Genomic DNA, 23,607 nt, shown 5'->3' on the forward strand with positions numbered 1-23,607 from the left:
TGTATACTTACATTATTTTTATAATACCTATTATTTATATTAAAAAATGATTAATGAATGATATCAAGTGTTATTATCGGAAAACTTAAAACAGGATATAAATATATAATTTTTTGAATAACAGGACAATTTGATGCTCCTGAGAGTTGTATTAGGACAGTAGGGCAATTAGTTGAAAATGGAACATTTCCTTAAAATACAAGACCTACAACATACTTATTTAAAAACATTTGAGTAAATCTCACACAATAATGTATGATAATATAGTAAACAACTACAGTGGAACCTTGATTTATCCAAGCCCTCTATAATCCAAATGTTATTTTGGTTCAATTCATATTTCCAAACATTCTCTAATCTAAATTTTTGCGAGATTTAGCTGTGCATAAGCGAGTAATAGAAATTATCAATTAAAAATTAATCAGTTTGTCAAAAATAAATAATAATACAATAAAATAAGCCTATAATATTTAATAATAATAATAATATAATAGTATATAATAGTATATAATATATAATAGTATAATAGTATATAATAATATAAGTTTAACATGTTGATAATAATAAATAATATGTAGGTAATAATAATTCTATATTCATTGTACAATTAATATTTTTTTTCACTTACTATTATACGAACTAGTGGTGTGGTCCCAATTAATTCAGATAATCAAGGTTCTACTGTATAGTAATCTGTTGCATTTTTTAATAGAACAGAAAAATGTTCAAGAAAATAACAAATGAAATTTAACTACCTTTTAATATAATAGTTTTCATATAAATAATTTATAAATAACATCTTATGTTTTATTATAAATAAAAAACATTAAAAAATGTATTAAAAAGATATTTGTCATAAATAAAAAATAATAATTATAATAATCTGATTTTGCAATTTTTTGATTTACAGTAGCACTTTAATTTTTTGTTTGGCACGCTCTCTACAATATAATATAATCCCATGCTAGTTCAGTTTCAGCTGAAATATTTAATGATGCAAAATAAGCTATCCACAGAAATCTAAGATTGTGAATGTCAACAAAAACATTCTGAATAAAAATGTTTGGATCACAGGAGTGATTGAAATAACGCTTATATTAATTATTACTATTTATTTGATTGTATATTTGGCTTAATTTATTTGAGCCTTGACACATCCACTCTGTGTGCTCATTCTTGACATTAAGGAATTTTAACTGAACTAATGAAGCATCTAAGTTTATCATCTTGGCTAAACACCATTTGTTGTTTAGGTCTGTGCGCACTACTTGTTTTTTATTAAACTTTGCCATAAGACGTTTTGGATACTTTTGTAAATACATCTTGAAAAATTCTCTAATATTTTCATGTACATCATCACTTATATTTGCTGATGAGTGATGACCACACTAGGCAAATATCCTCATAATATACATATTATGTATATCCATCATCAAAGAATATCATATACCTAAAACAGATTAAACAAGTGTTTAATTATACATATATACATGATAAATATTTAAATTAGTTATTTTAGGCAACTGTTAAACTGCTCAAGGTCTGCTTTTAAGCAATATGACAATTGTTTTTATAAATGTGACCAGTAATTTTTTTTTTTTTAAATGACTGATATTTTCTGAAATTTCTTTCATAGTATTATAGGTTGAACACTTTATTCTTATTTAATATATAATAAGATTGCTATTTTAAAATATTTTATTTAAATAATAGTGTTATCTCCTTGTTATTAATACAATTAGTATATTATGATAAATTAAATGTTTAATAAAAATTTATTTTAAAACTATTGATGATTTGGTTAACATTTTCACAGTAAATTGTCAAGTTCTTTATTATAATGGATATATGTTTTATAACAATACTTTATTCAATGTAAGTTTATTAGGTACCTAAGTATTTTTTTTTTGATTACATGATAGACATTTTATGAATACATGTTTAACATTGAGACAATTGTATCTATTATTTATATGCAGAATATTGATTTATAATAAAATAAGTATTTATATTGAACAATGATATTTAAAAACTAATAACTGAATATATTTTATGACTTCATATGTGCACTCATGGAAAAACACTTTGATGATAAAATACGTACACCATTTGATATATGATGATATCCATAAACTGGATAACAGATGAATAAATTAACTTAGTTATTATTAAATTTTTGGTATGAGATGCTTTAATCTAAGTATATATTTTTTAGAGTTTTCTAGCAATTTTACTTAATTAATGGTTAGTAATTTTAAGGTGTGTTAGTTTGTCCTTCAATTATGTTAAAAATAAAATGTATTGTCATTTAAATCAATAAGGCCATAACAAGTGTGGTTTTTTAAAAATATCCATTGTATGTTCAAACATATATATATATATATATATATATATATCAAGAGCTATAAACTTACAAATTATAATGAATAAAAGAAAAATAAATAAAAGAAGTTTTAGTTTTATAAGTAAAGGATTTCCAAAAACAAAAATTAAATGTGAAAATGATTTTTTGAATCAAATATGTTGTATTTTACCTATAAATTACCTAAATTATTTATTAAAATGTATTTTATTACAAACCAAAATTATTCAGATATTTTGCTGGTTCTGCTACTACTCCCATGTAGAAAATAAATCATTTCATATTGGAAACACTAATTAAACTAGATAATGATTTTACTCATTTGAAACGTTTACCATATGCATTATAATTCAATTTAAAAAAATTATAATATTACTTTAAATGTTGTATAAAATGTTTCCACTGGAAGAGTTAATTATGCCTATAATACTAAATTTAAATAAAAGTAAAAGAGAAAATAAATAATTTCAATTTAGAAACACTTATTAAACTCAATAAGGATCTTACTCATTTGAATCTTCTACCAGTAGCATCAAAATTTAACCTAAAAGATGTAGGTAGGTATTATATTTCTTTATAGAAAACTTTTTCATTATAATATTTACTTATGTCTAAAATCATTAATCAATGTAAAAATAACAGAGAAAATAATTAATTTTAATTTGTAAACAATAATTAAACTAAATAAAGATCTCACTCATTTTAAACTTTTCCATTATAATATTTTCTTACGTTTAAAATGACGACACGTTCTATAATTCTAATATATTTATATAATTATACATTATAAATATAATATGCGATGGATGTATTGGCTTTATAGTGATTATTACATTGTGTGTTTTATAATTTTTTTCAATTAATATAATTTTAAAAATGTTTATAATAATGGTTTTAATGCCTTACCTTAGAAAACAACTTCAGAAGCTTCAAACTATGACAGAATATATATTTTTTTATGCTTCAAACAGTTCAAACTAAAATGTGTTATACCACGATGCATTACATACATAACCTACATAGTACATAATTGTACATGCAACATACTTTCATCTTCCAACTTTGTGATTTGCACTTTGTAGGTTAGAACTTAGGATCCTGGATCAGATATCTATAATATCTAAATATAGTCATATATAAATTATATATTTAATATAATTATTTGACATTTTTTTATGGTTGGTCACTTTGACTGTCAGAGAAAAAATTGGTTGTTATCATTTGTTGGAGAAGGGCCTTTTGCCCAACTCAATATCAAAAATGTATGATATTACTTTGTTTAAACACTATAAACCATTTCTATTGTAAAGTTTGTTTATGCTTAATAGTTAAAATCCTTTTCTATTTGGAAAACCTACTAAAACTAAGTATTGATCCCACTGATTTGAAACTTTTACCATTAGTATCATAATTATTTATGACAATATGACTCAATATTTATATTTTATAATATCATATATGATTTTAACAACTTACAGTTTTAACTTAAAACCATATATTAAACAATAATATTTTATACATGTTAAAATAATGGTTGTATTATATTAACATCTATTTTAAAATTTAAACTGTTAAATTATATGATTAATTAATACTTTTTGTTATTGATACAAAAGATACAATTGTAATTTATTATTAAATAACTCATTATTGATATTTTGAAAAGCATATTTTATTGTAATTAAATAATTCTATTGTTATTCAAAAATGTATTGGTATATGACAATTTTAATACGGTTAATTCATAATGTTAGTACATAAAAGTTAAATTAATTAATTATTATTTGTTGATGTATTCATTTCTCACGTCACTCAAATTCGGTTAGTCCTAATACTTGCCCAACTGTAAAAAAAAAAAAAAACAACGATTATTAAAGAACTTGGTGAATTTAGGTAAAGGTTGAGGTGTATTTTTTGCCTAAGGTTAGGAAGGATGAATAATGGAAGTATTTTATCATAACTGGTGGATATCCTCATTGTACTATTTAAAATCAATTTATTTTAATCATATGAGTATGAACCATTAAAATGAAATTGATATTACTAGTTACTACACTTTATTTAAAATTTGAGGGAAAATAAATTTTTTCAAGATTTCACCATTAAAGCAGCACTATACATAATTCGTTTCTAATAGCAATATGGTATTTATATTCTGAAAAATTCTTATTAATATTTAAGTAAAGAGGTAGTAGGTTATATACTTATATACTATTAGTATGTATATTAAGAAATAGAATAATACATATTTCAACAACAAATGATCAATGAAATTTCAATTATGAACTCAAACGCCCTTATGCCCCACCAATGACATAATTTAAGTAAATACTTACTAAGTTGAAAATAGTATCCCAAATAATCCACTTTTTTCTGTGGGCCCAACATCGGCGAATCCCATATCGGTCTGTAATTTAAGAATACTAAATTAGAGATATCTAATGATAATTATAAATTACACGATCACTTTTATTTAAAGTTTAATTAGAAATCCAGCACTTACGCTTCGGTTTCAGGTTGACAATAATTTATTTTCATATAGCTTCTTGTACACGGTTGGGAACAGCATTCATCGACAATACCTCTTCTGCCTTTTTTACCTGAAAATACATATTAATCATTAGTCACGGTAAACTTAGTTAAATGTTATTAAATAATATAAAGTAAATATTACCTTTGGGATCATTATATCTACCCTTGCATAATATGGCTAGTTCGTTGGCTAATGCTTGGCCACAAAATTGATTTAATCCATTCATATAATTTTCAGACAAGGGTGAGCCAACAGCAAATTGTATTCCTGATTCAATGCATAGAAATGATAGAGTAGTTATAATAATGTATAGCTTCATGATTATCTGAAAGATACAAAACATAATATAGATTATAATTAAGCGTGCAAAATTAAAACTAATTCAAGTATAATTAAAAAATAATAATAAATAGGTATTGCACTTATTTCTTAATGCGTTTATTTGTAAATTAAGATCAATTGATAAATTATGAATTTATTTGTATCGCCTAGTTGTAAGTGTTAACACTCAATACAAATAAGTACTTCAATATGATTGATCGGTTATGAATATTTTAAACATCGCTACCAATTTGTAAAATATGATCAAAAATGGGTAATATTAAAATATGTTGGTGGCATTGAAATAATCTAATGATTTTTTTTATAGCATAAGATATTAATTTATGGAAAAAAATAGTATAATAATTGATGTACCTAACTAACCATTTAAGAATGTAATATTTAGTTTTGTACGATATTCAAAAATATTATAAAGAAATAAGTGACTGATAAAATAACTTAACAACGAATAATATGTTGAAACTAGGTAAATTTAACATACTTGTGCAGAGAATCCTCCGTGAACAATATTAGTGATGTCGATGGCTCGGTATATTCGTTAGGAGAGACTAAAGAGTATAAGTAGTACTACTAACGCTGGTACTCAACAGAATAAATTGTGATCATCTGAGGTATGGCAATATGGCACAGCCGGTGGTATTTACGTGATTGAAGAATGATGATCGTTATAGGCTGAGAAGATTCTCTGGTGGGAATCGGTATAGCCAATCAGGTGACGAAAAGACCTTATTAGAAGAAAATGTTCCCACCCACACACTATTTCTACTGCGTAAATAAAATTCCATATATCTTTCAAATGTGTATTTAATATATACTTATATATAGGACAGAGGACTCAGCGCTAGTGGAAGGGCATGGTAAAAGAAACAGCTGCCCACGGTACCGCCATTTTAGGGGCCCCGCGCCTTTCATGGCATTTAATGAATTGTATGCCTATAATTTTGTTTTTCAAATTACATTCCATTGAATATAATATAATATTGTGTTGTCTCCGTCTTAATAAATTATTAAATTTATTAATGTTATTAATACATTTTTTTCAATTTTTATATTAAAGAAAATATTCAACAACACGTTTTATTTTATTTGTTGACTGTATGGAAACTCAACGGTCTTTATACAATTATATGCATTGTAATAATAGCTATTTTTTATAATATTTTCATAAATCACGCTCGTTTAATAAAATGCATATCATAAGAACATAAAAATGTACAAACATATTAGATATGATACTGATACACTCACAGAATTAGTTTCAAAATTTTTTATATACCGTAGTTAGGTAGTGGTGTCGAAAATATTGAGTATTAAAGATATTCCGGTGCCGAAAAGAAACCCGTTTCAAACCTGGCTTACCTACCTGGACTACAACAAAACATATATCCCTTCGGCGTAGTGGGACACCGCCAGTTTGGCGTCACACGATTTTGCCCATCGCCCATCTATATAGGCCATACATGGTATTATATTATTTTTCCTGGACGTTTGAAAGAAACATTAACAGTACATAACATATCCATGCACTACTCACATACTCACGAACTAAGATTTTTGACCGTATCACCCACCCCCTCCGACCTATAGTGTTCAGTCCTATATATCTTAGTTCGTGATATACATGCACGATCGGTATTTCTTTATATTTTTATTTTATGCTAAAGATATATACGAAATGGGTTCTCAACATTTTTGGATAGCGATTTCAAAACCATTTTGAATCGTTATTTTACCAATGTCTTTATTGTGTATAAAATGATTTTTTTATTTTTTCGTTAGATTAGTTTGTAAGGGAGTGGAAACTAATGTTTTAATCGCCTTCTTTGCAAATGATTTTAAAGAATGAACTTAAATTATATTATTTTGATGTTAAGGTTCATTTGTTATTTGCCGTCCTCCATTCGTTATAATTATATTATACATAATAAATATTCTTTCAGAAAAAATATCTAACACAAGACGTTTGACGAATTCATAATAGCAAATATTATTTGAATAATCTCTAAATACGATTAAATAAAATAAATAAATACATTTTTCACAAAAATAAACTTGTACCAATATCTATTATTAATAATTAATACCTATTTTTAATGATATCAACAAAAGACACTAATAAGTGTGTATATATATCATAAATGCGAATACATTGTGCGTATATTAAATATATATATTACCTAAACTAAAGCCATATAGAGATTTCTATAGTGGTTTAACTAGGGTCCTATAAAGTTTTGGTTTACCTTAAGTAAGCCTTACCTAAACAGAACGTGATTTATTAATTTATTATCGTAGCCGCCTATATAGGTAATATTCACTATTCAGGTACGGTAGTCACGTTTTAGCTATAATCTGGATCACGACCATTGATTTAGGTTTGGTGTAGAATGATTTTGGAATAAAAATTCAATACTTTGCACGTTTCAACGATTCAAGAGTAATTTTACATGCAAGAGCGAACATTTGATAATTCCTATATAATATGTTATAATGTTTGGAAAATGAATTACAAAGTAACGAGACAAATTAAATACCTATATGATACTTAATGACCACACATAGAATCAGTTTCAAAATATTTTTCATATGGTACAGTAGTAAGACGTAGTTATGCGCCGAAAATATTAAGAATTAAAGATATTCGGACGCCGTAAAGAAACCCGTTTCAAACCTGGCTTACCTACCTGGACTACAACAAAACATATCTCCATTCGGCATAGTGGGACACCGCCAGTCCGGCGTCACACAAATTTGTCCAATGCCCATCTATATAGGCCATACATAGTATAATATTTTTTCTGGACCTTTGAAAGAAACATTAACAATAGTACATAAAATATCCATGTACTACTATGTATATATCACGAACTAAGATTTCTGACCGTATCACCCACCCCCTCTGACCTATAGTGTTCAGTCCTGTACATCTTAGTTCGTGGTGTACATGCACGATCGGAATTTCTTTATATTTTTATTTTATGCTACAGATATATACGAAATGGGTTCTCAAAATTTTTGGGTAGCGATTTCAAAACTATTTCGAATCGTCATTTTACCAATGTCTATTGTGTACAAAATGTTTTTTTATTTTTTTCATTAGATTAGTTTGTAAGGTAGTGGAAACTAATGTTTTAATAGCCTTCTTTGCAAACGATTTTAAATTTTGTGCTTAAAAAATATTATTTAAATTTCAAGGTTCATTTGTTATTTGCCGTCCTCCATTCATTTATCATTATAATTTATATTATACATAAATATTCTTATATTCTTATGTACAAAAATAAACTCGTACCTATATCTATTATAAATAATTAATACCTATTTTTAGTGATATCAGCAAAAGACTATACCCATAACTGTATGTACACATCATAAATTCGAATACTTTGTGCGTGTATTAAATATAAATACTACCTAAACTAGGGCCAATGGGCCATATAGAGATTTCTACAGTGGCTTACCTGAATAGTATGGTTTATTAATTTATTATCGTAGCCGTCTATAATACAGATATATGGTAATTGGTAGTCACATTTTAGCTAATCTGGATCACGGCCATCGATATAGGTTTGGTAATGTGGTTTTAGAATAAAAATTCAATACATCGCGAACGTTGCAACGATACAGGAGTAATTTTACACACAAGAGTGAATATTCGTTAATTCCTGAATAATATGTTTTAATATTTGGAAAATGAATTACTTAGTTATTGAAAAGATATATATGTAATAAATAGGTAATAATAAATCAATAATTTAATATACACTTTGATAAATACATCACCATATGAATTATTTATTTTCTCTAATAGTTTTTAGGTACATTACTACATAGTACATAAAATTATATGTGATTTTTTCAACGTTCGAAAAGAATAGTTTGTAAATGGTTTTTTTTAAATTAACAAGAAATTAGTTATTATCAGCAATAGATATTTAATGATGATGAAATTATATTTTTACAACAAAACCAATGTGGTCATAAAATATACCACGTCGATGAGACAAATTAAATATATTATGATGCTTAATGACTATTGTAAAATCGTCTATATTTTGTCGTGTTTATTTTTGAACTGTTGATATGCTGTATTACTGCTGCAATATTAGTAATAAATTGTAAGCACTGACGTTTATTATTGTTTATTTTTATTGAAATCACTAATCACTAGTATAAAAACTAGAAATTCTTCGTATTTGTCATTTGGATGTTATTATCAAAATTATCGTGGCAAGCGTAATAATTGGAAAAATATACATTTCTATTCTATACTTTTTATAACACAATATACAGTCGAATAATATGAACAGTGACATCATCAGTGGTGATCGTTAATTTATTAATGTACGTATAAAATAAAAAACAACGACCGAAGTACCTACTACCTACATAATATTATTAAATATTAGTGTAATAGTGCAGAAGTACACCGTGGCTGATATGTCCCGCCGCCAATGACTTCGCTATGGGTCGGGGGAGGGGCACTCCGTGCAATTGCCCGGGGACCCATAGTCAGGAGGGGCCTGTGTCTACTTTTTGTTTTTCGTAATTTTGTGGCACGCATAGAAAAAATATTTAATTTATGACGCGAAACTTATGAACGATTTTTTGTAAATCAGCAATGCAGCCAATGTGCATAGTTAATTTAAACACGTAAAACACCTATACCGATTACCGAATTGAAAATACTACGTTTATACAATAGTACAGGGAAAAAATTAATATTTTATATTATTATATGTATGATATTACTTTATTGTGTTAGTAGTTAAACAGCTGAATTTTTGAAACGTATATATATTTACAAACAGGGATTATATTTTATACGAGAATATACAATTTCTCATATACCCGCACAACAAGTTTCTAACTGAATCGAGACTCGAGACGAACATATTATAGTAACATAATATATAATATTATGTAGGTATACACACTATACGCATAAGGACATATATATAATATATATAACTGAACAACAATTTCGATATTCAAACACGTTTCACTCGGCACTGACCTTCCTGGAAGATAGTTTGGGAATGCCAAAATACGTGTGTTGTGTGTTTGTGTATTATAGTAATTGTATAGAAATGCAAAACCGTGTACAATACACCGCCTACACAATAATACGTATATATATATTGGATTGTTGAAAATAACAGACGCGCCGTTGTCGCTCTGTGTGAATAAAATTTTTTTGTGAATTCGTAGATTCTCTGTATTTCCGTAATGTCGATAAAACGAATGCACCGCATGCTAAAAATATTTTTAATACCAAAAGTCTACAAGTACAATTAATATTAATTAATTTAGGTTTTACTGCTAACTAAGTTCTCCCTTACTCTCTCTTTCTCTCTCTCTCTCTATATATATATGTATATATGCGTAAGTATATATATATTAATATTCTTATATTATAAAATATTATGTACTGTAAGGTATAAATTATTTGGCAGCACAATGTTAAACTGACCATTTGAAATCGTTATAGAAACATGTGAAGGTAATATATATATATATATATATATATATACCTATTTATATTATATTATGTGTGTGTATAATATAGAGATTAAAGAGAGAGACCTAACCCACGCTTTGTAAGAATTTTCGTAGAATAATGTTAAGGGCTGCTATTTGTTTTTTTATGTTCGTTTCATCTTCAATTTTGAAAATAATAGAGACCTTCACAGTTTAATGCTGTACATATATGTATATATCATATAAAAAGGACTGTCTCTATTCAAAGAAACCGTCTTGCAGGTGTTCATCTTTAGCCATACTGCCTTCACATGTTTCTATAACGATTTCAAATGGCCTGTTTAACCTTGTACGGCCAAATTATTCATAACTTGGAGTAGTTATCTGTACATAATATTTTATTATATAAAATAGGGGCCGGTGAAACTCCATTTCGGGTGTGTGTTAAAGTTGAATAACATAATATGTACAAATTAAGTTGTCAGTCATCGTTGGAAAAAGTCATTTTAAACGCAAATTATTTTAATATTAAACTTATTTTAGAATATTAATTTTAATGAGTTATTTTTCACAATATTTAAATAGTACTTTGATGTTGTCCAACATATACAATAAAAACATATTGTTCAATTATATTAAATGTATGACATAAAATTTAATGACCTTTAGATAGAATATTAGCTTTTTTATTTGCTAATATATAATTATAACTATATGCTACAAATATTGTAGGCAATTTAACTCTTTATTTTTATTTTAAAATTTTGTTACATTACATAAAAATAATCAGAGAATAACGGACAGTCATCCAGTAATGAGGTGATATAATTTATATGGTGCTGTGATGAGGCAATAACAAACAAATATTATTAAATTTATACAGAAAATGTAAAAGTAAAATACAACTAAAATAATATTTTCAAAAAATATTTAACATATTTCATAGATACCTTTAATAATTTTACATAATTTTTTTTTAAACACTAAGAATGATATATATATATATATATATTTACAATCTAAATGCATAAATTATTGTACTACTTTATAACATTATTTTATTGTTGTAATAATTTTCTGAAATAACAACAAAGGAATCACAAAAATTATCTAGCCGGGAAGAACGTATCTGAAATGAGCTACTTTGAATTCAGAGGTCAGCGACAGATTTTATTTTACATGATAAAGTTAATGAAGAAAACTTTTTATTAATTGATGAGAGTAATAAGAGGTAAAAATATAATATACAATACACTTTTTAATAAAAAAAAATACAATATTAGCTTAGAATCAATCAATATAATCATTCCATTTATAAAAAATAAAAATAAAAGAACAACCCCTGTTCTATCTATACACTTCTATATTCAATACATATCAACCCAAGATACAATTTATCGTCACTAAGCACAAAGTCTTCAAAATCAATTCAATCAAAAAAAAATATCAGTCAAAATAGACAATTCAATAAATCCACTAAGTAAAAAAAAAAATCTTAATATGGATTCCTTGTCATACCTATATTTAGGGAAAACAAAATGGTAAGAAAAGTATTCACACATAGTATAAACAATCAAACCCAAAAATAACACACAGCCACCAAAAAAAAAAAAAACAAATTAAAAATATCTATATATTAAAGTGGGACTTAATATACAAATAACAAAAATAGAAAAAATGATAAGTACTGTATAGATGATGGATGGTCATAAATGGTCATAAAATTAACTAACAATTTTTTAATGATTAAAATAGATTCTCTATCCAGTATGCATCACCCACGGTCCATTGAGCGTGTTGTATTATAAGTACATTAAAATTATTGTTAAAATTATTTAATCAAGCTGATTTATACAAAATTATATAGAAATCGTAAAAAACAAACAAAAATGTAAACTCACCTGTTATGTTAGAACACTAATGACATTTGATGTTGGAGGAATGATTTCTAAATTCCGATTTGAAGAGATATATTATTTATATTATTATTTATTATTTCAATAATCAAAAAGTTATATTTGATGTCTGAAATTAGTCATATGCTCTATAAAATCCAAGAAGAAAAGCACCAAAAGACTGGTCAATTGTACTTAGCGTAACGAAAAATTATATATTTTTTTAAATAACATATTTTACTTTTATTGTGTAATCATATCTTACATATAATATTATAATATTATTCATAATGTATTATAAATTTATAATATTTAAATCAAAAAAAATAAATTATTAAGAAGACATTTATATATTTAAAGCATTATAGTTATTATTACTATCCCATAATTATTTTTAGTTTAACTATTTCATATTATTATGTTATTGTGGAGATTTGTATTTTCTTTTTTTCTTTGTAATAAGGATTAATTTAGATGATTAACACTTTTACATAGTAGACTTTTTTATTACTTTAATTACGTTACATATTTACATAATGCATGTCCTCATAGTTCTTGACACCTATCAGCAAACACTGACTATTTTTTTTATAAAACAAAAAAACACCTTAAAATTAACAAAACTAAATTAATGTTATATATTTATTATTTTTCATATTATTTTATAAAAAAAAGGTTCTTTGTCTAATTAAAAATATCAAATAGACATATATTATGTATCTCATAATCTCATAATGTCACTAGTTCTTTGATAATTTGATTACAAACTGTTATTTTTTTATTACTTCTTGATTTTAAATGTATTATACATTTGCCATAAATTAATGTCATTAAGGTAGTATAGAAATTATAATTTAAGATAAAAGAAATTAACATGTATTGTTATTGTTGTATATATTGTAGTGTAATAATTGTGATAGATTTACATTTATCAAATCAAAGATCTTAATAAAAATGTAAAAATATTTTAAATAATAATAATTAATAATACTAAAATTAAAAATACATATTAATAAATAAAGCTGTCAAAATTGTGGAACAAAAGCTAAAAACTAGTTCTAAATCTAATATGTAAACTAAACTAATCAATTTTTTTTCAAAAGTGATACATCATAATATATACTTCAAATTATTCGATAAAATAACATAAAGACCAAATAAACTTAACCAAATTTTTTTTTATGACAATTGTACAATAACTTTAAAATGATAAAATTTTTTTAAATAGGAAATTTGAAAAAAAATTCAAATGACTACATTTTTAAATTGCATTATATTATGTATAGACTTAAATATAAATGATTACCAATAATAATTACAAAAATTCACCTAAAAAAAAAAAAAAAAAATGTAAAAAATAAAAGCAATGGGTTTTGGAACGTATAAATTTAAAATTTTTATGTAATTTTAAATCATTTGTATTACTACTTTGTAGCGCTTGTGCAATATTGATTTTAATACCAGAAGTCGTCAACAAGTCTTTTTTAACTATAACACGTTTAAATCCTGGATAAGCACTTGGTTCCTGCTTTAAGGTATATGTATTTTGTGATATGGTACTTTGAATTTCCAAAAACTTCTCTGGTGAAACTTAAATCATTTTCTTAGATAACTGTAAAATATTATAAGGACGGTACTTTCTTACAATATTTTTAGAAAGACTTTTAGGAGATTTATTTTGAATAACATCCAAACCTATTAAATAAATTTAATTAATTTTAGTTTTAGGTAAAATTTATTTATTATACATTACTTGAGTGAGTATTTGGAATTATTAATGTTTTTAGAGCATCTGATGTTTGTGGATTTGTATTGCTTTTTATTTTTTCGGATATATTAGTATCATATTCAATTAATAAAACATCATCTTCTTCATCATTTTTTTCGATTTTAATTTTTTTATCAGCTAAAATTTTAATCAATAAAAAGTCAATTAGTCAATATAACAGTAACATAAAGTCTTTTGAAGTATAATATTTAAAGATTAAAGGAATTGAAGACGTGTGACAAATGTACTAATTGTGTATATAAAATATACACATCATCTCAAGCACAATAATAAATATTATGATTTTAAGATAGGTAACATATCGTATTATACAGGTCAATTAATTCACATACTATTTAAATTTCTTAATATTTATTTTTAAAATTAGATGTTTATCAAATAATTTCCAATAGTTTTGGTTAAAATAATTTAATGCAAATTATTATAAATTTCAATAAAAAAAAATGTGTCAAGTAAAATATAACATTTACCATGTACATACATAGAGGTGTTCACATAAAAGTTTGTAAACATTATTGGTCCAAATATTGTGAAAAATATATAATGCATAGAATATTGGAATCTATTATAAATATAGTAAAATTTCAATTATCTAAAATAACTCAATTTTTTTTCGAATTACAATAAAATGGTGGTATTTTTATGAATTTCTTAGAGATATGTAGAATATTATAAGGACAGTATCTTCATGCATTATTTTTAGAATGACTTTTAGGAGATTTATTTTGAATAATATCCAAACCTATTTAACAAAATTTAATTTATTTTAGTTTTTAGTAAAATTTATTTATTATACATTACTTGAGTGAGTATTTGGAATTATTAGTGGTTTTAGAGCATCTGATGTTTGTGGATTTGTAATGCTTTTTATTTTTTCGGATATATTAGTATCATATTCAATTAATAAAACATCATCTTCTTCATCATTTTTTTCGATTTTAATTTTTTTATCAGCTAAAATTTTAATCAATAAAAAGTCAATTAGTCAATATAACAGTAACATAAAGTCTTTTGAAGTATAATATTTAAAGATTAAAGGAATTGAAGACGTGTGACAAATGTACTAATTATGTATATAAAATATACACATCATCTCAAGCACAATAATAAATATTATGATTTTAAGATAGGTAACATATCGTATTATACAGGTCAATTAATTCACATACTATTTAAATTTCTTAATATTTATTTTTAAAATTAGATGTTTATCAAATAATTTCCAATAGTTTTGGTTAAAATAATTTAATACAAATTATAAATTTCAATAAAAAAAAATGTGTCAAGTAAAATATAACATTTACCATATACATACATAGAGGTGTTCACATAAAAGTTTGTAAACATAATTGGTCCAAATATTGTGAAAAATATATAATGCATAGAATATTGGAATCTATTATAAATGTAGTAAAATTTCAATTATCTAAGATAACTCAATTTTTTTTTCGAATTACAATAAAATGGTGGTATTTTTATGAATTTCTTAGAGATATGTAGAATATTATAAGGACAGTATCTTCATGCATTATTTTTAGAATGACTTTTAGGAGATTTATTTTGAATAATATCCAAACCTATTTAACAAAATTTAATTTATTTTAGTTTTTAGTAAAATTTATTTATTATACATTACTTGAGTGAGTATTTGGAATTATTAGTGGTTTTAGAGCATCTGATGTTTGTGGATTTGTAATGCTTTTTATTTTTTCGGATATATTAGTATCATATTCAATTAATAAAACATCATCTTCTTCATCATTTTTTTCGATTTTAATTTTTTTATCAGCTAAAATTTTAATCAATAAAAAGTCAATTAGTCAATATAACAGTAACATAAAGTCTTTTGAAGTATAATATTTAAAGATTAAAGGAATTGAAGACGTGTGACAAATGTACTAATTATGTATATAAAATATACACATCATCTCAAGCACAATAATAAATATTATGATTTTAAGATAGGTAACATATCGTATTATACAGGTCAATTAATTCACATACTATTTAAATTTCTTAATATTTATTTTTAAAATTAGATGTTTATCAAATAATTTCCAATAGTTTTGGTTAAAATAATTTAATACAAATTATAAATTTCAATAAAAAAAATGTGTCAAGTAAAATATAACATTTACCATATACATACATAGAGGTGTTCACATAAAAGTTTGTAAACATAATTGGTCCAAATATTGTGAAAAATATATAATGCATAGAATATTGGAATCTATTATAAATGTAGTAAAATTTCAATTATCTAAGATAACTCAATTTTTTTTTTCGAATTACAATAAAATGGTGGTATTTTTATGAATTTCTTAGAGATATGTAGAATATTATAAGGACAGTATCTTCATGCATTATTTTTAGAATGACTTTTAGGAGATTTATTTTGAATAATATCCAAACCTATTTAACAAAATTTAATTTATTTTAGTTTTTAGTAAAATTTATTTATTATACATTACTTGAGTGAGTATTTGGAGTTATTAATGTTTTTAGAGCATCTGATGTTTGTGGATTTGTATTGCTTTTTATTTTTTCGGATATATTAGTATCATATTCAATTAATAAAACATCATCTTCTTCATCATTTTTTTCGATTTTAATTTTTTTATCAGCTAAAATTTTAATCAATAAAAAGTCAATTAGTCAATATAACAGTAACATAAAGTCTTTTGAAGTATAATATTTAAAGATTAAAGGAATTGAAGACGTGTGACAAATGTACTAATTGTGTATATAAAATATACACATCATCTCAAGCACAATAATAAATATTGTGATTTTAAGATAGGTAACATATCGTATTATACAGGTCAATTAATTCACATACTATTTAAATTTCTTAATATTTATTTTTAAAATTAGATGTTTATCAAATAATTTCCAATAGTTTTGGTTAAAATAATTTAATGCAAATTATAAATTTCAATAAAAAAAAATGTGTCAAGTAAAATATAACATTTACCTCATACATATATATGTGTTCATAAAAAAGTTTATAAAGAAATTGTTTGATAAAAAATTGTTATTATACATGAAAATATCCTATTTTGTCAAAATCTTCATAGATGCTCATAAAAAAATATTTGTAGAATTATTCACTTTTTTTATCTCTACTGATAATATTTTTTTCTTTATTAAAACACATTAAATTATATAAGGTTCTTTATAAGTTGTAAAAAACTTTGATTAAAAAATTATAGTTGTGCTCCGTGTGTAATTCTAATAATTATTTTATGAAACTAAACATTTATATTCAATAATACTTGTTAGGTTATTTGGCAAAACTTGATGTTTTAAAGTGATTGTAGTAATATATTTTTTTACATTATTGTCAAAAACTTCATCTATTTCTTCAAAATCATCGTCAGCACCACTGTCAATTATTAACTTGTCATCACCTAAAAATGAATTATTAATACTTGTGTTAGTTAATTTGTATTTAATAAATATATAATCTTTAAGGGTAGCTAGGAGGGTGGTGAAAGCTACTGACTCCCCTCAGAAAAAAAAATGCCTTTTATTTTGTAAAAAATACAATTATTATATGACACGCCACACGGGTATATTTATTTATAATAAAAAATTTAACCCCCTCTTCCAAAAAATATTTTTTTAGCTCTGCCACTGCATATTACAAAAATCCATACTCGTGTCTGAGTCACTGGAATTATCTCGTTTAGTATTTTCAACAGAATTATTCTCTCGGATTTTCTTTATAGCTTCTGGATGTTTGTTTTCATAAATGCTAGGAATAAATTTATATTCAAGACTATTACTATCTTCAACCTTAAAAAGTTTATAAAAATGTTAGAAAAGTTATATTTAGTATTTACTATACATACATATTTATAAAAGTAATAATTGGTTAAAATGGTATAAATTGTGATATATAAGAAGATATTACAAGTTATAAATACTTACATCCATTATTCTCGTCCCATGTGTCATAAGTATTCTAAATTCTTCATCAGAAATATTATTGTGGTTAATTGCAATTCTACTAGGAGTGTTAATTACTTGAAATTGTTTAGGCTGAGTCTTGTTTAATTTCTAAAATTTTAAAATGTAATCAATAAAAATTAACAACAATTAAAGAGTACAAATAGTTTTAAATTTACAGCAATAACATTTTTGTTTGTCAATGATTCGTATGGTTCATTACATTCAGTATATTTAAGTAATACTTGATCCATGTCTGTACTAGCATACTGGTACAATTTGTCAAACTTATCAAAAATAATGATAGCTACTTCACAATCACATAACACACTCAACTCGTAAGCTTTCTTCATCAAACTAAATTTACGTTTTTTAAACGACACCTATAAAAGTTGATAATTAACATTAAGAAATTGAAAATTATAATAATACTACATACATGGCTTTTATGTTCGTCTTGGATTTTGGATATATTAATTTTCTTGCGTCCCATGATGCACGATTACTAATGAGTGATGACAATTGATTATTTTAATTTGACTTCAGGGTTCGGACAATGGAGAGATCTTCTAATTGTAAATTATCTTTAAACACTAATAAAAAAAAAAAAGTTATGTGATAACAAAAACGTATAATATAATACCATGAAGACTAGAGATAAGGAGGTCAAACTCTGCTGGCCGCCTGCACAAAAATTGGTTCTATAAAACATCGCACACTAATTTCTCCACCAGTCCGCGTGGCGGTCAAATCCGAGGCTGGCTTGTAGTATAATTAACCCGTATTAGATAAGGATATATTTTGATTTTATTACCTTTAAAAAATTATACTTAAAAAACTAAAAATCGTATTTAAATTATAAATATACCATCGTATTTAGCGCAAATTTATCTTTAAGAATAAATTATAAAAAGAATATTAATATTCTGTATTTACGTTGAACATTTTATTTTTAAATGAAGTATTTTAATTATTTATAAAGACATAAAATGTATTATACTGGTGCAGTGCTGTATATTATTTTATAGCAGTAAATTCATATTTATTATAATATTTAATCGAGGAAATATTGAGAATAAAGTTACATTTAAAGTTTTCGATATTTTTACGTGTTATTAAATTAAATTAAGTTTTACATAAAAAAATAGTTAAAAATGAGTCGAAACTCGAAATTGTTATGCCCCTGGTTGTTCAACATTTCAACTGGATATTCTAAAGAAAAAAAATATGATCTATTAAATGGAATTCGAAATAAAAGTTTTAATATGGATACTTTATTAACTATTACGTCAATAATTGAAGAAGGTGATTCACTCCAATTGGTTGGTTGTGTTGATCATAAGGAAGAATTTTCTAAAGCCATTGTCCGATTTTTTTTAATAATATGCATGTGTTTTATTGTAAAAGAGCCAACTATAAATATGCTATGGCTAGTAAGGAAAAACAAAAAAAAAAAAAAATAGGAAAGTATCCAAACTGTAATAAATAATAATTATGTAAATGTAATAGTTTAGTGTTTACCCATTTTTACTACTAATATGTACATTTATTGATTTATTACTTAAATATAGAACATTAATACTATTTTTTTTAATTAATTATAAAAGATAAATTTGCGCTGAATACGAAGGTGTAATTATAATTGAAATACAATTTTTAGTTTTTTAGTTATAATTTTTTTAAGGTAATAAAGTCAAGTATGCTCCTATCTAATACGGGTTAATTATGCCCCGAGCTAACCTCGGATTTGACCGTCACGTAAACTGGTGGAGAAATTAGTGTTCTATGTTTTACGGGACGGTTTTTGTGGTAGAGTTTGGCCTCCTTATCTCTAGTTTTCATGTATAATACGCTTATATGCAAATAACAATACAGTGAAGATTTTCTTATGTATTGTACCGTTTGGTGGCTGGTAATTGGTATAAACAAAAGTTAAGAACATTAGAACATTTGAATTTTGAATACCTAATAGCGGATAATATGTATTTGTATTTTTAACTGTTTTCTGATGAACATCCTCGTCGTTGGTGACGCTATAAGCATTTCGCTCGGTATCGCGAAAAAATAACCACGGAAAAAAACCCTATATGAGATTTTGCAAATTAATCTAAATATTCGGTAATCGGTGGCAATCGGTCAAAAAGTCCATTTTGAAAAAAATTGAACAACTAATTTAAAAAATTACTTTTTTAATGCATATTTTTGCATGTTTTGACATTTTTATATTTTAAGATTTTAATTGCATATTTCAATGTTTTTTTGTTACTTTTTTAAACATTTTTTAAATGTGTACTTTTGTCTATTAGAATATAAAAAAAAGTATGATACATTTATAATTTCGATTAATTAAAAAATTAACTAATTGGTATACTTGTAGGAATTAACTGTTTTTTTCTTATAACACTTATTATAGATCAATAATCGATGAAATAAAATACGTAAACTAAAATAAGAAAATATCGGTTAAGATTATATGATCGAGCATTGACCTTATTTCACTATTGTTAAAAAAATATAGATAATATTTACTATTTATAATTATTTATAATATTTTTTATTTATATATTATTATAGGGTTACATTTATTACTTATAATTAATAAGTATATATATTTTAAAGTATCTTTCATCTATTTTTTGATGTATTAAATCCATCAATGACAGAATCCATATCTACACCACTTTTTAACTCTGGTTCAGTGAATAGTAAAAGTAAAGAATCTAAGCGTTCCTGTTTCATTGTACTTTTAAGTTAAGTTCTTACAATTGTCATTTTTGAAAAAACTCTTTCACATGTACAGCTTGTAATTGGGATAATGGTAAATAATTGCAATGTTTTATAAAATTAACTATATGTAGATCTACTATTGTTAGTTTTCAGCCAATCAAGCCACAAATAAATAGATTCATTTGAAATGCCACCAGGTTCATCAGATTTAGGCAAATGTCTTAAAAGGTTTATTTCAGTTTGTAGATCTATACTTGAAGTATTTGTAAACTTAGCTAAAACATCAATCATTTCAGGTTTTATTTCCAGTAGATTAGAAAATAAATTAACTAGTTAATTTAAAAAGTTTAAATAGAAAAATGAACTTTTAACTAGTTAATACCCACTTTGAGAAATTTTTATTTTATTAAGTTTAGTGTTTAAAATTAAACTGCATATTATTAATTAATTATAAAAAAACAACCGTATAATTACAGTTACAGTCAGTGGCGTAGCCAAGAGGAGAAGGGTTTGGGTGTTCAACCCTCCCCCCTTGGGTTTTAAAAAAAAATTGTTATTACAGTTTATATAAATTTATAGTTTTATTAACTGTTATACTTAAGTATGAAATGTATTATTCAATTAGCGTACAACTCAGTACATTTTACCACTCCTGGACAATATATTTTAGAGATGAGCAAAAAAAGGGTCAGAAAATTATACAATTATTGACCTTTGTAATCGAATTATTCAGATTACAGCCTTACTCATTCATGTGTCATTACTCATTATTGTTATAATATGTACTAAATAAATAATAATTCATTCGTTATCTTAAGTTTAAGAGTAACTTAATTAATAATGAAATATTTGTACAGTTCAACAGTTGTACTAAAGATATTATTATATTTATTTTTTTAAATCTAAAAGTAACTTAATCAGTAACAAGTAAAATAACACTGAGAATACACAACATAACTTACTGTTATGAATACTAACATCCATTATTCTTCTCCCATGTGTCATAAGTATTCTAAATTCTTCATCAAAAATATCATTGTGTTTATGTTTAATTCTACAAAGAGTGGACATTACTTGATATTGTTTAGGCTGAGTTATAGTATCAGGTTCATCAATAACACACAAATCAACATATTTAGAACTAGAATTTCTAGAATCTTGTATCCTGTTTAGTCACTAAAATTTTAAAATGTAATTAATACAAATTAACAACAATTAAAGAGTACAAATAATTTTAAATTTACAGCAATAACATTCTTGTTTGTCAATAAAGTCAATGATTCGTATGGTTCATTACATTCAGTATATTTAAGTAAGTACTTGATCCATGTCTGTACTAGCATACTGGTACAACTTGTCAAACTTATCAAAAATAATGATAGCTACTTCACAATCACATAACACACTCAACTCGTAAGTTTTCTTCATAAAACCAAATCTACGTTTTTTAAACGCCACCTATAAAAGTTGATAATTAACATTAAGAATTTGAAAATTATAATATTAATACTACATACATGGCTTTTATGTTCGTCTTGGATTTTGGATGTATTAATTTTCTTGCGTCCCATGATGCACGATTAATAATGAGTGATGACAATTGATTATTTTGGACAATGAAGTGATTTTCTAATTGTAAATTATCTTTAAATAAAAAAAAATAATAAGTTTTGTGATCATGTAGATTGGCAGATTGAGTAGACTTTATCATTTTTATTAATATTTTCTAAAATAGAAACCAAAAAGATGTCTACATATAAAATTCTTATAGGTAAATAGCTTGAGATTTTGAAACCCTCACTCTGCATGGTAAATGATAATTTGAGTAATATTTCTATGATAACCTATTATTTTTTAAATTACAATAACATATTATCTAAAATTGTTATTTCACTTTTGAATAACCAATGTCAGGAAACATTTAAAATAAAAATATACATAGCTTTATGCTAAGTTTTTTTTTTTATATTCCAATAATATACACTTATGACTTATGAGGAACCCTGAATTCAATGTTCAAACTTTAGATATGAATTTTTATCTACAAAATAATTTTCCAATCATTGCAAACGTTGGTGATTTCGACAATATTGGATACAGACATACAGTTACAGTGAAGTAGTGAAATTCCTTGCAATTCGCTTATATAATACAATAAATAGTCTTTTATGTCTTATATTATAATATATTATAATTAAGGGTCTATGCTTGTACCAATAGACAGAACTAGTATGGCCAATAGTCCAACACTTGTTAGCAAAAAATAGTCAAAAATAAGAAGAAAAAAGATTAGATTGTACCTATCATCAATGGCTAAAAATGTTTGATTTTATTTAATAAAAATGTCAATAATGTTTCAAGAATAATTTAAATATTTTTATCAAATATACAATATATATATACACATTAATTAAATAACAAATATTGTAATTTGGTATCATATGACAGAAAAAAATAAAATGGATCATTTACTTCATTTTCTTCTCTATTTTCATTGGAGGGGTTCATTTCATTTCTATAATACATA

At 24.6% G+C, this 23,607-nt stretch overlaps 2 protein-coding genes across 7 annotated transcripts; both read right to left on the reverse strand.

The window, feature by feature from the left end:
• Nucleotides 1-4,043: 4,043 nt before the first annotated feature.
• On the reverse strand, nt 4,044-5,834 carry LOC114132473 (bombyxin F-1-like). The gene is made up of 5 exons (XM_027997935.2): nt 5,719-5,834; nt 5,037-5,220; nt 4,866-4,962; nt 4,699-4,769; nt 4,044-4,205 (listed from the first exon to the last, which is right to left on the reverse strand). Exons 2-5 carry the CDS (start codon nt 5,212-5,214, stop codon nt 4,171-4,173), a joined length of 381 nt encoding a protein of 126 aa, XP_027853736.1. The 5' UTR covers nt 5,215-5,220; nt 5,719-5,834; the 3' UTR covers nt 4,044-4,170.
• Nucleotides 5,835-13,836: 8,002 nt separating this feature from the next.
• Nucleotides 13,837-22,722, reverse strand: LOC114132455 (uncharacterized). Of its 6 annotated transcripts, none has more exons than XM_050206046.1 (10): nt 22,598-22,722; nt 18,533-18,736; nt 18,336-18,464; nt 18,062-18,200; nt 17,678-17,812; nt 16,874-17,026; nt 16,039-16,191; nt 15,204-15,356; nt 14,367-14,519; nt 13,838-14,308 (listed from the first exon to the last, which is right to left on the reverse strand). In XM_050206046.1, the coding sequence occupies exons 1-10, from the start codon at nt 22,649-22,651 to the stop codon at nt 14,205-14,207; spliced, it is 1,377 nt and encodes a 458-aa protein (XP_050062003.1). In that variant the 5' UTR covers nt 22,652-22,722; the 3' UTR covers nt 13,838-14,204. The 6 variants fall into 6 exon arrangements, with proteins under 6 accessions (XP_050062004.1, XP_050062003.1, XP_050062002.1 ...); XM_050206045.1 differs by lacking the exon at nt 22,598-22,722 and adding an exon at nt 18,793-18,957 and having other exon boundaries at nt 13,840-14,308; XM_050206047.1 differs by lacking the exons at nt 16,874-17,026; nt 22,598-22,722 and adding an exon at nt 18,793-18,957 and having other exon boundaries at nt 13,837-14,308.
• Between the last annotated feature and the right edge of the window lie 885 nt (nt 22,723-23,607).

The sequence above is a fragment of the Aphis gossypii genome, chromosome X (assembly GCF_020184175.1).
Source record: "Aphis gossypii isolate Hap1 chromosome X, ASM2018417v2, whole genome shotgun sequence".
NCBI classification, from domain to species: Eukaryota; Metazoa; Arthropoda; class Insecta; order Hemiptera; family Aphididae; genus Aphis; species Aphis gossypii.

What these genes read in the sequence shown, in the direction of transcription:
- LOC114132473 (XM_027997935.2), bottom strand. Translation starts at nt 5,214, where the DNA reads ATGAAGCTATACATTATTATAACTACTCTATCATTTCTATGCATTGAA. An exon ending in TGTCAACCTGAAACCGAAGC is followed by an intron (nt 4,770 to 4,865) that starts GTAAGTGCTGGA and finishes CTTAAATTACAG; the next exon opens with ACCGATATGGGATTCGCCGA. An exon ending in GGGATACTATTTTCAACTTA is followed by an intron (nt 4,206 to 4,698) that starts GTAAGTATTTAC and finishes TTTTTTTTACAG; the next exon opens with TTGGGCAAGTATTAGGACTA.
- LOC114132455 (XM_050206046.1), bottom strand. Translation starts at nt 22,651, where the DNA reads ATGGGACGCAAGAAAATTAATACATCCAAAATCCAAGACGAACATAAA. An exon ending in ATGGGACGAGAATAATGGAT is followed by an intron (nt 18,201 to 18,335) that starts GTAAGTATTTAT and finishes AAACTTTTTAAG; the next exon opens with GTTGAAGATAGTAATAGTCT. An exon ending in AATTCCAAATACTCACTCAA is followed by an intron (nt 15,357 to 16,038) that starts GTAATGTATAAT and finishes TTAAAATTTTAG; the next exon opens with CTGATAAAAAAATTAAAATC.